Here is a 15,340-nt window from a genome sequence, read left to right as displayed (position 1 = left end):
TTTCAATTAGGTTTTCATAATCTTGTGTAGAAAAACTGACTGGCTTTTCTGTTAAACTTAATGGATTTCGAATCCAGTTATTGTTGTCATTGATGTTTGGAAAATACTTGATCGTGTATAAATCGCGGAGATGATCTGCAATGTCGCTGCAAATATCTTCATCAAGTTTGTATCCATTTTCTTCAAGGAAATCATTCAGAGTTGGTAAACAATCCAAATAATTTCGTCCTACAGATGAGATCCAAAACTGTAGCTTCCGTGACAATGACAAAATTTTGTCTTTCGCATTAAAAATATTTACATTCTTTCCTTGCAGTGACAGATTTACTTCATTTAGTTTTGTAAAGATGTCTGCAAGATACACAACTCTAGATAACCACAAAAAGTCTGTTAAATGATCAGACAGTTGGAATTTGTGATTCATCAGATTTGCGGAGAGCTCGTGACGCAATTCAAATAATCTAACCGGCACTTTTACTCGCGATAGCCACCTGACTTCTTCTGTATGTAGAAGCAGGGCTGTGTGCTGACTACCCATATCTTCACACACAATTTTGAACAGTCTTGATTGTAATGGTCGAGTTTTTATATAATTAATAATCTGTACTGCTTCGTCCAACACATTTTTAAGAGAGGGAGAAATATTCTTAACTACCAGAGCGTGTCTGGAGAATGCAGTGACTGCTGGTGCAGTTTGGTGCTACATTTTTTATTCGTGTTACAGCGCCAGCCACTGTTCCTTCCATTGCTTTGGCACCATCACTGCACACATCAACACATTTTTCCCAGCTTATTTGATGTTTTCATAAAGTTATTGATACAATTGAATATATTCTCACCAGTTGTATTGGTTTGCAAAAATTCACATAAGTAAGTCTTCTTCAATAGAACTATTAAAATCATAACAGACAAATACAAGCAGAACTGCAAGACCTGCAACGTCAGTGGATTCGTCTTAATTGTAATGCATATGCATGACATAAATGCAGCCGAAAAATAAGCTCCTTCTCGATGTCAGCAGCAAGATCGTGAATACGACATGTGACAGTATTGTTTGATAGTGGCACAGCCTCAACTTTTTTACTAGACTCCTGATCCAACATACGCATCACAATCTTTTGCACATGGTTTTATGAGTGATTCCCCAATAGTGTGTGCTTCTTCGGTGAGCGATATACGATAGCTTACTTTGTAAGATGCCTCTTGCATTTTCATTATCAGAATTGGCAATTCTTGACATGAAGAGTTTACTTTTTTCAAGCTTAAAAAAACTAATGTCTTTATCTTTGTATTCTGGATGATTTGTTTCAAAATGTCTTCGCAATTTAGCAGATACTAAACAACTATTAGTTAGTATTTTGTTGCACACTACACAGTGGGCACCTGGAGCATCTTCATTTCCATTGCTTGTGAATCCAAATGCCAAATAGTCCTCACAATACCTGTGTTTCTTATTAGTCAGCTGAAATTTTTCATAATTAACTTGAGCTGCCTCAGTATTTTCCTTGCTGGTTTCAGTAAAAATATTGGAGTTTGAAGTACTCACTTTTCTCTTTAAAGTTCCTTCTTTTAACCAACGATCCATGGGGAATTTTGATATTAGATTGAATTCTTAAACTTAGTCTCACACAGGAGCCATGTGTCCTCACAGTGTGTATGGGGATTTGTTCCGATCCTCACAGTGAGTAGGAGTTCCGGTGTTCCACTCACTGATAGTACTCCCTGCCCCCCCCGTCCCCATACACATGCTGCCTTTACCAAGGGACCTAGCAGCAGCAACAGCTGCTTGTCCCGCTTCTGCCCAATCAACCCAAGATCCCTCTCCCGCGTCCCCTGCTGCCGCTCTGCTTTTACCACCAGACCTAGCAGCAGCAACAGCTGCTTGTCCCGCTTCTGCCCGATCAACCCAAGATCCTTCTCCCGCATCTGCCGCTCTGCTTTTTCTGGTGGTAAAAGCAGAGCGGCAGCGGGGGACGCGGGAGAGGGATTTTGGGTTGATCGGGCAGAAGCAGGACAAGCAGCTGTTGCTGTTGCTGCTGCTAGGTCCGGTGGTAAAAGCAGAGCGGCAGTGTGGGACGCGGGAGATGTCTGAAAGGGGAGCGGGGAAGGAGCCAGCGTCTTTGCGCGCCGGGCTCCTCTGTCTCTTTATGGGTGGGGGTAGGGGAGCGTTCGGGTTCTCGCGGAACCCTTATGTTCGCTTCGCGGAACCCCAGGGTTCCGCGGAGCACCATTTGGGAAACACTGCTCTAGTACCTGTGTTTTAATCTTAATGGCATTTACATGCCCTTACTTTAACACTGTATATGTGTGGTTTTGTAGTGTAAGCATTCACTTTTAGCCTGGCTCAGAAAATAAGCAACCACACATAGGAAGAGGCCTTGAGTAGTGATGGTGATCCCCAAATCACATGTCATGGCAGTGTGTGGGCTTATAGGGGATGATTGGATTTTCAGTATCTGTCTCCGGAGAACTTCAATGCAAATCTGAACAGTTAATTGGTTTTCAAGTTGCTCACTTGAATAGAAAAGTTACATTGCCTCTGAATTGAGATGGGTGGGTGGAACATACTAAGCTGTTTTTCATTTCTCCTGCAGTGGTGCAGCTGAAACTAAGAGGCACCATGAAATTTTCGTGCACTCTTCCATTACATGTAACTGGGAAGGACGTGAAGTGAAAAGCTGCATAACCAACACTGTATATGTCAGGAATCACAGGTTATGTGCCTGCTATGATGCCTAGGACAAAAATCCAGGAATGAAAGTCTGTCTCATCCCTTTTCATACATATGCATTAGGTCAGGGCTACTCAACATGTGACCCACGGGCCATTTGTTTGCAGCCCGCGGTGTGGTTTGGGTTTACGAGTGCTCAACACGTGGCACGTTCCATGGCGAGGCATCTCCCAGGCAGGGTGAGCACTGAAAGACACAAGTGGACGGGCTGGCTGGAACAGACCGGTACAGGGTGTCGGCGTTTCTAGCCCCCAGGGAGGAGGTTCCGGGAGCACCGGGGCATTGTGGGAAGAGTTGGTTGCTTAGCCTTGTGGGTAGAGCCTGAGAGATGCTGACTGGCTCGCACTGGCTACATTTGGGTCCGATGCTGCGGCTTAAGGCTTAATCTTAGTTTCATTCACACTGACAGGCGTGAATACAATCTGCATATACTTGCATGTATATGCAACCGCACTTAAGTTGCGGCCCTCCACGTGTGCTGTGAGTATCATTGTGGCCCTGGGGGCTTCCAAAGTGAGTTACCCTGCATTAGGTGAATGCATTGTTTCAGTGACCTGTCAAAAACATGCAGACATTAAACACACACTCATTGTGTCACAGCACTTTGCTGTGAATGTCTTGTGGGTCAAGGAAGGAGTGTAGGTGCTCAGGTGGCTAAATAATGCTTCCCCCTTTCCCCGTAGAAGGTGAAAATGGGAAATAAAAGTCCTTTTTTTCCCACTGAGGTCTTTGGTGGTGGGCTACACTGCACATTGATGTATTGGTTATATAATTAAATACAAATTATGCAACGAGCTTGTTGAAACTATCCTGTTTTTATAGCTACAGCTTAGATAATCAGAAGAAAATTGGCCGGGAGGTGTGAGGACAGACTGGTGTAGCTGCAAGTTTGCGCAGTCTGAACAAAAGAAAATCCAGGCAGGGGAAAAAACTGTAACACTAATCCTCTAAGAAAAACTTAATTGTAACACTTCCCTGCCCCCATGCAAAACAAACTAACACTAGCTTTGAAGCCTAGCCCAGTAAGGAAGTGGACAGTAAGAGCTGCTGTTAATATCATACTCCTAAAGCTCTGTTTATCCTGGAGTTCTGCTGTACACAGAGTGCATGTAGAGTGCAAATAGGCCGATGTCCCTGGAGTAGTAGTGGCAGATAAACCATCCCGTTCTGTTCCTTGCAATAAATGCAGCTCTGCCAATGCACTTAATCCTGAGCCACCGTCCTGCTGCTATGTTAGTCCTTGTTTGACCCCTTTTACATGGACTCCAGTTGCAGGAGTGAGTGCACATGGTTGTCTGTGCTTTTGTGTGAGAACTGGTTTAGGGACATGTTCTTGTTTCTTGTGTAAAAATGCTTCTTGATGTACTCTCGGGCCTGAAAAAATAATGGAATTGCAGTCGGCGGAGTCTCTGGGGCCAAATGAATTTAGGTAATTGACGATACCAGTAAACTAGTCAGATAAAACTCTTAGCCATTTCAATCTCTTAATTGTAGATAAGATCCCAGAAGAATTTTATACACAGACTAGTTCTCCATTTTGACCAGGCAGCTCCCGAGTGGTCTGTGATCCCCTACATAGTTGGAGTGGGAGTGGGGAGATTTCTGGGTTGGGCTTGCCCAGTACATAACCCCACCCATTTCCCCTCATTCTGGGACACTACATGGGACAGAAGCTCTCAAGTCTAAAGATGAGGAAGAGATCAGGCTCAGCTCCCTAGACCCATCACCTGGACCCAGTGGTCCATTCCCTCTGACTTCCTCCCCCCCTTTCTGGGAAAACAGGCTTCTCCTGCTACCAACTTAATGCAGTTAGTCCCATGGTTCACATAGTAGTGATCTGTGCTGTGGTGTTGAAGGTTCAGGTTTCCAACCTGTGCAATTCCTTTTGGAGGGTCTGTCTTATTACAGTTACACATAATATAATTAAACAAAACAAAGTCTCCTGGGCAATAACTTTTGCCTGAAAGTTGGGAAACCCCAGTAAAAAGGCAACTGTAATTTGTCTCCTGTGCACTTATAGATTTAAATATTCTTTACTAATATGACACATTGCTATCACAGGTCCCACCTTACTCAGGTCACAGGATGGATGTGCAAAAGGCAACTCTAAACTTGTCACTTCTTAACTAATTGAGGGTGTGACTTTGCAATCTAGATTTGCTTTTAAGGTATCTATATTTAAATACTATATCACCCCCAACCCTGCAATAGCAAGATAAAATAAATAAATAAATGGTGATTGCCTATCTCATAGACTCCTAGACTTTGTTAGAAGGGACCATTATGATCATCTAGTCTGACCCCCTGTACAGTGCAGAATCTCACCCACCCCCTCCTAGAATAATCCTCTCACCTATATCTCAGATATTGAAGCCTTCAACTACTTTGAAGACCCCAAGATGCAGAGAATCCTCCAGCTGTGATCTGTACCCCATGCTACAGAGGAAGGCAAAAAACCTCCAGGGCCTCTGCCAATCTACCCTGGAGGAAAATTCCTTCCTGACCCCAAATATAGTGATCAGCTAAACCCTGAGCAAGACTCACCAGCCAAACACCCAGAAAGTTCTCTCCTAGAACTGGAAGGGACCTTGAAAGGTCATCAAGTCCAGTCCCCTGCCTTCATAGCAGGACCAAGTACCATCCCTGACAATTTTTGCCCCAAATCCCTAAATGGCCACCACAAGGATTGAACTCACAACACTGGGTTTAGCAGGCCAATGGTCAAACCACTGAGCTATCCCTCCCATGCTTCTAGTGAATTAGAAGAAGTATGGCAGGAATTACCCTACTTATTGGTATGCATGCCCACAGCTCAGATGTCTTTGACTCCAGCAGATGCTAGTGGAAGCCGCTGCCTTCATATATTTGCTGATGTATAAGCTGCCTTTACTTTCCAAGTAAAATAAAAGAAATTGGTGCAGCAGTGAGCGATCAGTCCAGACAGTGTGCTTAACAAATAATATCAATTTAGAGTTCAGAAGCCCAGGGCAACATTATTTGATAGCCTTGTTTTAGCTAAGTTTGCTGTGCATTGATAGTACAATCAGTATGTGTGTGTTATGGAAGTCTTTCATGTGCCCAGAAACCTCGTTGTGCTGACACAAAGGCAACACTGCATCCTCACCACTGTAGCGCTTCAGTGTAGCCACTCACTACTGGGATAGGAGGGGTTCTCCCATTGCTGTAGGTAATCCACCTCCCTGAGAGGTGGTAGTTAGGTCAGTGGAAGAATTCTTGTGTCCACCTACTTCTCTCTACACCAGGGATGAGGCTAGCTTAACTACATTGCCAGGGGGTGAATTTTTCACACCCCCAAATGATGTAGCTGGGCCAATTTAACATTTTAAAACTGCTTGCTTTTAATGGCTTTTTAAAAGCAGTTTCTATTCATGTACTATTTAGTCACTTCTGTGCATGCTGAGAGAAATTCTGTGGAGTGATAGCTCAGGGTAACCAAATAGTTTCCATAGTGTTTGCTTAAAAATGTCTTTGGATTGTCTAGAATTTGAGAGAAAGGTGTGTGTGGGGGGGGGGAGTCAATATCTTATTAGAGCAACTTCTCTTGGGGTACGTCTAGACTACCGCGTTTTGTCGACAGAAGTTTTGTCGACAGATACTGTCGACAAAACTTCCGTCGACAAAGAGCGTCCAGACACATTGAGTTCTGTCGACAAAGCAAGTTGCTTTGTCGACAGAACTCCGTAGTCTGGACGCAATGTTACAGGCAATAACACCATCTGTCGACAGAGTTCTGTCGACAGAAGGTGTTATGCCTCGTAAAATGAGGTATACCAGCGTCGACAAAACTGCTGAGTTCTGTCGACGTTATGTCGACAGAACTCAGCAGTAGTGTAGACACTGGTATAGTTTTGTCGACAAAAGTCCACTTTTGTCGACAAAACTAGGTAGTCTAGACACACCCTTGGTGAAAGAGACAAGTTATTCAGCTTACTTAGGCTCTTCAGATCTGGGAAGGTGTCACAGCTAAATACAAGGTGGAACAGAATGTTAAGCATAACGGGTTGTCCTAACCATGAGGGATGGGCAGCAGCCTGGGGACTAAGGAGTTAACTATGTCCCTTGTACCTAGCCAGGTAGTGGACAGCCAATACAAATGCAGGTAGGGATTTCAAACTAAGAAAAGGGAATTTTTGGGTTTTCTCTCCTTTGTCTCTGATCCAGTTTTGCTTTCTAGATACTGAGGGAGACAGAAGACATGTCTCTCTCCAAGAAAAAGACTCTTCATAATGTGTAAGTAGAGTAAAGTCTAGATAAATCTGTCAGATTTTATTGTTTTCTGGTTTGGGAATTTGGCTGTCTGTGCTGTTACAGATGGTTTTTCCTCTCTTTTACAACTAAGTTTTGGCCCATGGGGGAATCTTTCATGAGTATATAAATTTGGTGACTCTTACCATCTAGCCATTCCAACTATGGTTGTAACTGGAGTATTGTTTTGATAATAAAAGTTCCTTCTTTTTTTAATTAACCTGGTATTGGTTCATTTCTGTGTCCTGTGTGGGATCTGCATGCCTCTGATGAGGGGAGAGCAATCACAGACTGCAGCTTGTATTTTCTCTTTTCTTTTCAGGCTCTTTAGAGAAAAGAGCTTGGGGTGCCATGGGGTTGGTTTCAAGTGTCCACCCCTGTTTGTGGGTTCAAAAGCCATTGATGGTGGCAGTGGATTTCCCTAAAACCTGGGTATTAGGATTTTGGGGAGAGTTTTTGTACCAAAGCCTGTAGCGATCAGGTTTTGGGTTGTTTTTGTGGGCTTCCACTTCTGCAGTCATCGTGCTACAGTGGGGAATAGCTTTGACAGGGGTTAACAAATTGCAAGAGGCTGCTCAAGGCAAAGGAGACAGTTACCACTTTGGCAGTCCTAGGACAAAGGACTCCGAGGGGTAGCTGCGTTAGTCTGTAACCAAAAAAACCCTTAAACAACAATGGTCTTGTAGCACCTTAGACTAACAAAAATATATAAGTAGTATCAGAAGCTTCAGGGGGTAGCCGAGTTAGTCTGTATAGGATAAACTTAAACAACAAAAGATCTGGTAGCACTTCATAGACTCACAAAACATGTAGATGGTATCATAAGCTTTCATGGGCACAGCCCACTTCTTCAGATGACTGGAGTTATGAGTTTAGGATGTGCAGACCCAAAATAAATAGGGGAGAAGGGAGAGAGGGGAAGGAAAAAGTAGTAGCGTGAGCTTTCACAGGCAAAACCCACTTCTTTAGATTAGGGATTTTAGGAAGTGAGAAATTAGCTATTTGTGTAGTTGATAGAATTTCTATTGACTACATTATTAGTTAAGGGAGGAAACCTCAGTCCTAGCTCGTACCGGGTCTGGGAGCTACCCCCTGCTGCAGCTCTGCAGTTTAATTGCAGAGGGGGTAGGTCCAGGGCTCAGCGCGAACCAGGATTGAGCCAGACTTGCTCAGTCCCAGCTCGTGCCGGGTCCAGCAGCTCCTGTCCGGAGGGAGGGGGGAGGGGTCCCAGCACAGACCTGGGACCTCCTGCGGGCCAGGGCTGGCTGTGAACAGAGGCTGCCACAAAACAGCCTCTGCATGCAGTGAGCTTGGGCCCTCTGCAGACAGAGGCTGCTTTGCCGCAGCTTCCCTTGCCCCCCCTGCACTGCTGCCTCTTGTAGAAGCAGCAGCAGCAGCACAGGGTGGGGAAGGTGGCACCACAGAGATGGTGCTGAGGGGAACCGGATTTTAAAAGCCAGCTCCCCCCAGCACTGACTCCTTCTCCTTCCTTCCCTGCACCTTGGTTACAGAGGTAGTGGCGGGTGGGGAATGCAAGTGGTCGAAAAGTCAGCTTAAGCCTAGGCTTATTGGTTAGTCAACTACTCCCTTACATCCCTATTTCAGATGGAGTTTGATTGTTGTAATGAGCCATAAGTACTTATCTTTATTGAGTCTGTGACTTTTAGTGTGTAGCTAAGTTCTGAATTTAAGCTTCCAGACTTGTCTTTTGAAGGTAACTTGCAGGTTTTCTTTGGGACAAGAATTGCAAGAACAAATAGGGAGTGATTGTTTTGCAGAAAGTGTTTAGCCCTGGTTAATATGGTGTGTTTTGTCACTTGTGATTTATCATTTCTGTGCAAGTTCATTCAGGAGTGCAGGGAGTGTGTCGTTACACTGACATAGTTGTTGTTGGGATCTTGGGCGCTGACTGGGGTGCACTACATATTGTGATCATCTGCAGGACCCATGGATTTTGTGAAGAGTGGTGATTCACAGACCATGCTGATCATTCTGCAGGGTTTGCATCTACTCTGGCAGGGTGTGGGGTTTGAGTTGGCGTGTCTTGATCTGTGAGGAGTTTTCTTCTGATGACAAGCTTAAGAGTTTGGGGAATTGCTTGAATGCCAGAAAGGGGGTTTGGGAAAGATTTATTTCCGAAAGAGGCTTCCCATTGAGTTTGGTTTGTAATAGTTTAATGATACCTCATTTGGATTCCAGTGTGGGGCCATAAGTGACAACTAGGGATGTCTGGCTGGTGAGGTTTTTTTATTCTCTATTGGAGTAGGTTCCCTCGGGGTCTTAGGGTGACCTGTTCCATGATGGGGTCTACTTGTCTGGTGGGGCATCCCTGTTTAATGAGAGCAGTTGTAAGTGTGTTAAGGTGTATACCATGGATATTCTTCTTGGAGCATATTCTGTAGTATCTGAGTGCCTGGGTGTAGATAAGATTTCTTTGTGCATTTGGGAGGTTACTAGGTCTGTGACGGTAAGCATGGTGACTGGCAAATGTCTTGTCTTGTATATAGCTGTCTTAATGTTCCATTGCTGGAGTTGATTGTGATGTCCAAGAAGTTGATGCTGGTGTGTGTGGGAGTGATCTAGAGAAAGTTGGGTGGATGAATGTTGGTTATTGAAGTTGTGGTGGAAATTTGAGGGAGTCCCAAAGATGAGTATGTCATTGGCATGTATCATTTGTTTTGTGGTGCATTTGTTCAGAAATTCTTCCTTAAAAGGACTCATAAAGAAGTTGATGTATTGGGGATCTGCCATGGATTAGACCAAGTGGTGGCTGTTGAATGTAAAATTGTTAATGGTGAGAATGACATGGATGAGTTTGGCAAAGTTTGGGGTGAATATCTGAGTCTTGTCTGTTGTCCTGTAGATATTTGAAGCAGACAGTGATGACCTCATGGTAGGGGATGTTGGTGCATAAGGGACATGGTATCCACGGTGGCAAAAAATTTCTGATGGAGGTTGTTTCTGGAGGAAGTCAACTGTTCTGGAAGAAGCTGATCAGTGGTTTGAGGATGGTTTCTGTGCATAGTCATTCAGTAACAGCGTTGTGGTAGGTAATGCATCTGCTTGGGTTGTCCTGTCTGCAGATCTTGGGAAGCAAGTAGAAGACTCTGGGACTTATGGGGGAATGAGGTTGTGGCATTTCTCTTCCAGGTGTTTGGGGAAAGATTTGATTATATCCGTAGGTTCTTGAGCGTATTGTGCTCTGGGGGAGTTTTTCTGAGCTTTTTATAGTAGGGGTGGTGGTGGAGAGTTGTCAGTTGGCCTTGTTGACAGTCATCACATTTGAAGACTACAATAGAGCCCTCTTTGTCTGGTGGTTGGATTATTCCAAGGACTGTGTAGCAGTCCTTTGAGTGGCGAGAGAATGCAATGGATATAATGTTTAAGGATTTCACAGACAGGCGACCCCCAGCCCCACCCCGAAGCAATCAATGTAATGCTTAAGTGTATGGTTTCATAGGGATATGACTCTGTTTCCTTATGACTGTTGGTGAGGACGTGTCAGTAGCAGGTGGTGTCATCTTTGCTGTGAAAAAATATTTGTGGCAGCATCAGCAAAATAGTTTATTTGGTTCGCCACATGTTAGTGTGGTATTGGGTTCTATGGTGTGGGCAGAAGTTCAGGCCCTGGGAGGGTGCTGAAAAATCAGCTCTGGTTAGGTAAGTGTAGAGCTGCTGGTGCTGGGGTGTCTGTGTGGTGGGTTGTGGTATTAAGGAAAGCTTCTGTGCATAGTGCTATTTATGCTCCACGTGACATGAAAGTGACACAGATCTGTGCTGATATATTTGAGGAAAATAACTTGCTGGATGCAGCAGTAAGGAGGGTCTAACCGATCTTGGCTGTTACTTGTTAAACGAAGAGTGAATGTTGATTTGGGTAGGTTTAGTAGGAAGGTGTTGCCCACAAGAAGTGAGTCAGTTGCATTATATTAAATAAAACTTTTCACTCAGCCTTCAGTTTGTGCATATGCCTGAGTCACCACACATTCATCTTGCTATAACCTTCCTCTGTCCTCTTCTCCGACTCTCTGCTGTTAGCTACCTTCTGTCCGAGAGGGCAGCGTGCTTAGATGCAAGATGGAACGCTCTTTGGGGGAGGGACCATGTATTTCCGAAAGGCTTTCTGCAGTGGGCCTGACCTACTTTGGGGTGCTACATGAAGGGTGAATTTTTTTTTCCCCCTCTGAATGTATTGTCCTTGTCTCTCTTTTATGTGTTGGGGTTATATGGAGACCCACTAATTTAATGCTTGCATGTTCTTGGATTATGAGCTTGAATCTGACAAATATCAACATATCTAAGAGTTATATAACCAGAGAGAATGGGAATCAAATGCTTGTTGTTCATGGCCTTGTAGGACCGTTAACCCAGAGGAAATCCTGTTTCAGGAGACTTCTACCTAGCTACAGCTGATATTTTCAAAGAAGTAGAATAATCTCACCATTGATCAAGCAGTTAATGGGGAAGTGGGTGGGTTGTTTCTGTGTGAAAAGTGGTAAAGGTTTTAAAGTCAGGATTCTGTACAAAGCATCCTGGTCTAAGAACTAGGGGTATGTCTAGACTACAGGCTTTTGTCGACAGAAGTTTTTTAGACAGATACTGTCAACAAAGCGTCTGTCGACAAAAAGCATCTAGACTACAGCCAGTTCTGTCGACAAAGCAAGCTGCCTTGTCGACATGACAGTGTAGATGCAAAGGACAGTGAAGATGCAATAATACCTTCTCGCAACAGAACTCTGTTGACAAAAGGCGTTATTCCTCGTAGAATGAGGTTTACCGCCGTCGACAAAACTGCTGAGTTCTGTCGATGTTATGTCGACAGAACTCAGAGGCAGTGTAAACGCAGATATAGTTTTGTCGACAAAAGTCCACTAAAAGTCCACAAAAACCCTGTAGTCTAGACACACCCTAGATTACTTCGTTATGAGGTTTTTTCATGTAAATGAGCTTTTTCTTGCTTCCAATTAAAGTTAGTGGGAGCAGTACTGAGCCTTGGGAGTTAGTGTACATTTTAGCAATATATCCTTCAGTAGCCTTGCCTTTCATTGGAGAGCCCGGATCTGTGTTATGAGACTGTAAATGGCAATATTTTGTAAGTAATAAATATACATTGTGTGAAAAAGTATTTCCATTTAACCTGTTGAACTATTGCAAGGAATTTTTGATACACATGGAACTTAATAGGATTCTGAAAAGGATTAGCCCTGCATATGCATACAGATACTGAGTTACGCTAAGTAGGATACAAGTTAATAAGGTAGGCTAGCCCTCATGTTATAGGCTGTAAGCCAATAACCAACTGCCTGAACTTTGGAAGAGTCCTTTCCATTGGGAATGCTGTTGTATAGTTGTCCATCATGAGTATTTAGTACTGGCCCAGAGACCAGACACAGGACAGGACAGACCACTGTTCTGAGCTAATCTGGCAAGTCTATGTTCTCCACCCTCTGAAGCCCAAAACACATGGCTACCATGCTATTGTTTGAATTGCACTATCGTAGAAATCCAGGGAGTTAAAGCAGAACTAGACTATATGGGAATCCTGTGTTGGTTTGTGACTCCCAAGCTCTCCCTTTGTCCCCAGTGGTCTTGAGCTGCAATGACTGCACTAACAGGTGGTGAATTGCTGGAGACAGAAATGATTGACTTTCAAGAGTCCCATAATCACCTTAAATTTCTGACTTCCCTGTTTCGTTTGTAAAAAGGTGGAATGTCAAGATGCCTTGGAGACAGCAGCAAGGGCAGAAGGCCTTCCGCTGGACAGCTCCATGCATTCCCACCTGAGAATGTTGGACGAGGAGCATCACAAGGGCAAATATCATCATGGCTTGAGCTTGCTAAAACCCATACGGACTACTTCCAAGTAAGACCTTGTGCTAAGGAAGAACTGATTTGGAAACCACAGCCTTCTTGAAAATTGTGTGTCGGTGCGATTGCAGCTCTTATATTTGTGGGTTAAAGCTGAAGTGTCCTCTTTGAAAATGTGTTTAGCAAGTATTACTTTGTGTGCCCTATGCAAAATTCTCTTGATACTTGTAATGGGAAGGGATTTTGTTTTTCTTGAAGGATATTGCAGTTTTTTCTCTCTCTTTAGACACCAGCATCCAGTAGACAATGCTGGACTTTTCTCCTGCATGACTTTTTCATGGCTCACTCCTCTGGCTCGTACAGCATACAAGAAAGGAGAGCTTTTTATGGATGATGTGTGGTCTTTGTCAAAGCATGAGTCTTCAGATGTTAACTGTAGAAGGTAAGCTCTCTTGTTCCATATTCTTTCCCCTGTACTCCCTCCTTTTGCAGGCTGACACATACTCTAGCCTGGTGTTTTTGCAGATATTTGCATGAACTGGCATTGGAAAAGCATGTCAAATAGAAAGGGTTTAAGAGGAAGGGATCTTAGTCTTATTTATCGTTCTTGCTCCAGTTCCTTTTGAGATACGCTGGTGTTTCAGCTAGGGATGTAAGTGACTAGTCAACTACCTGATAAGCATATACTTATAGGGTAGTTGACTAGTGATTCAATTACTTGCTTCCCCCTCCCCCTTACTGCCTCTTCCAGAGAGAGGCAGCGGGGGGGGGGGGGGGGGGGGCGGGAGCAGGAGCCAGTATTGGGGGGGAAACCGGCTTAAAAGCTGGTTCTCCCCAGCACTGTTTCCGTAGGGGCAGGGGAGGAAGAGGCATAGCGGGGGACCAGTTGCGAGCCGGGAATCAGCTGCGGGAACCAATTTCACCACCACCCGCCCCTGAACTTCTGCTTTTTAAATGTATTAAGAGCCACAGTGGGGTTAGCTCCTGGGCCGGGAGCTATCCCTGCTGTGTCTCTGCAGTCCCCCCCCCCCATCGACTAATTGAATAATTGATTAGCTTATTACCTGCAATTTAACATCCCTAATCTCAGCCTTACTGTGGGATCACGCTGCTGTTACTGAGCAGGTTTTGTCCCCCAGGGCCTTTTATAACCATTTTCCCATTTTTGCTCCTTATCAGAACTATTTGGCTACGTCTAGACTGGCCTGATTTTCCGCAAATGCTTTTAACCGAGAAGTTTTCCGTTAAAAGGATTTGCAGAAAAGAGCGTCTAGATTGGCACGGGCGCTTTTTTGCAAAAGCACTTTTTGTGGAAAAGCGTCTGTGCCAATCTAGACGCGCTTTTGTGCAAAAAAGCCCCGATCGCCATTTTTGCGATCGGGGCTTTTTTTTGCGGAAAACAAATCTGTCTACACTGGCCCTTTTGTGCAAAAGCTTTGTGCAAAAGGACTTTTGCCCGAACGGGAGCAGCATGGTATTTCCGCAAGAAGTGCTGATTTCTTACATGAGATCGTCAGTGTTCTTGCGGAAATTCAAGCAGCCAGTGTAGACAGCTGGCAAGTTTTTCCGCAAAATCAGCTGCTTTTGTGGAAAAACTTGCCAGTCTAGACACAGCCTTTGTGTTTTTAAACAAGCGCAGTGTGTCTCAGCCCAGATTCTGAACATGCAATGCTGTGAATTAATGATGAGAAACATTGATACTAACTGAATATAGTCTGATTTATAGGCCAAATCCTGCATTTAGGCTAAATTGTTGTGACCAGTGGGCTATTTACTCCAGGCAAGAGCTATAAGATTTAGCCCAAAGTTTTATTGCATGATAGAGTAGAAAAAGGGGGGAAGTGATGAGATTCCTAATAGGACTCCGGGTAAAGTAAAAAAAACACTCTTAACTTTTTCAGTTCTGCTCTGCCTCTTTGTATGGAGATTCAGGATATAACTATTTTCCCTGGTTGTGTAGACGATTCTATGCATGTTGTGATACTTGAGGATTTGTGATGTTCAGCCATGTGTGATAGGAGATTTACCAGAGAAGAACCTTTGAGATGACACTTTTTGTCCTGTAAGGAGATTCCTAACAGCATGGCTTGTGCTAGGAATGTAAAAAATTATTAACCGTGTAACTGATAGAATTTCTATTGGTTACATGGTTAACTGCGGCTCCTGTGGGGGAGGGGGTTGCTGCTGCTCCTGCCCCCCCCCCCCCCCCCCCCCAGGGACTGCCGCAGCTCCTGGCCCTGTGGGGCTCTTGGGGCTGCCCTAGCTCCTGGGGCCACCCTGGCTCTTAAACTCTTCATATGGCTGCTAACCTGATTAAACTCTTACATCCTTAGTTTGTGCTTCTTTTAGGTTAGAGAGGTTATGGCAGGAAGAACTGAAAGAAACAGGACCCGAAGATGCTTCTCTCCGGAAGGTTGTATGGATCTTCTGCCGCACCAGGCTCATAATTTCCATAGTGTGTCTGATGATCACTCAGCTTGCAGGCTTCAGTGGACCAGTAAGTAATAGCCATCCTTTTTATAACCACCACAGAGG

General features: G+C 44.3%; 1 protein-coding gene across 4 annotated transcripts in view; it reads left to right on the top strand.

The window, feature by feature from the left end:
- Positions 1 to 15,340, top strand: part of ABCC5 (ATP binding cassette subfamily C member 5) — an 81,386-nt gene that overhangs the window by 15,444 nt on the left and 50,602 nt on the right. For all 4 annotated transcript variants that reach the window (XM_075938121.2, XM_075938128.2, XM_075938127.2 and 1 more), the window contains exons 3-5: positions 12,703 to 12,860; positions 13,092 to 13,247; positions 15,155 to 15,302. In XM_075938121.2, the coding sequence (XP_075794236.2) occupies positions 12,703 to 12,860; positions 13,092 to 13,247; positions 15,155 to 15,302 (462 nt within the window). The remainder of the gene's footprint in view (positions 1 to 12,702; positions 12,861 to 13,091; positions 13,248 to 15,154; positions 15,303 to 15,340) is intronic.

This window comes from Pelodiscus sinensis, chromosome 10 (genome assembly GCF_052426305.1).
Source record: "Pelodiscus sinensis isolate ZL-2025 chromosome 10, ASM5242630v1, whole genome shotgun sequence".
NCBI classification, from domain to species: domain Eukaryota; kingdom Metazoa; phylum Chordata; order Testudines; family Trionychidae; genus Pelodiscus; species Pelodiscus sinensis.
This window is presented reverse-complemented; position numbering and strand designations above follow the sequence as displayed.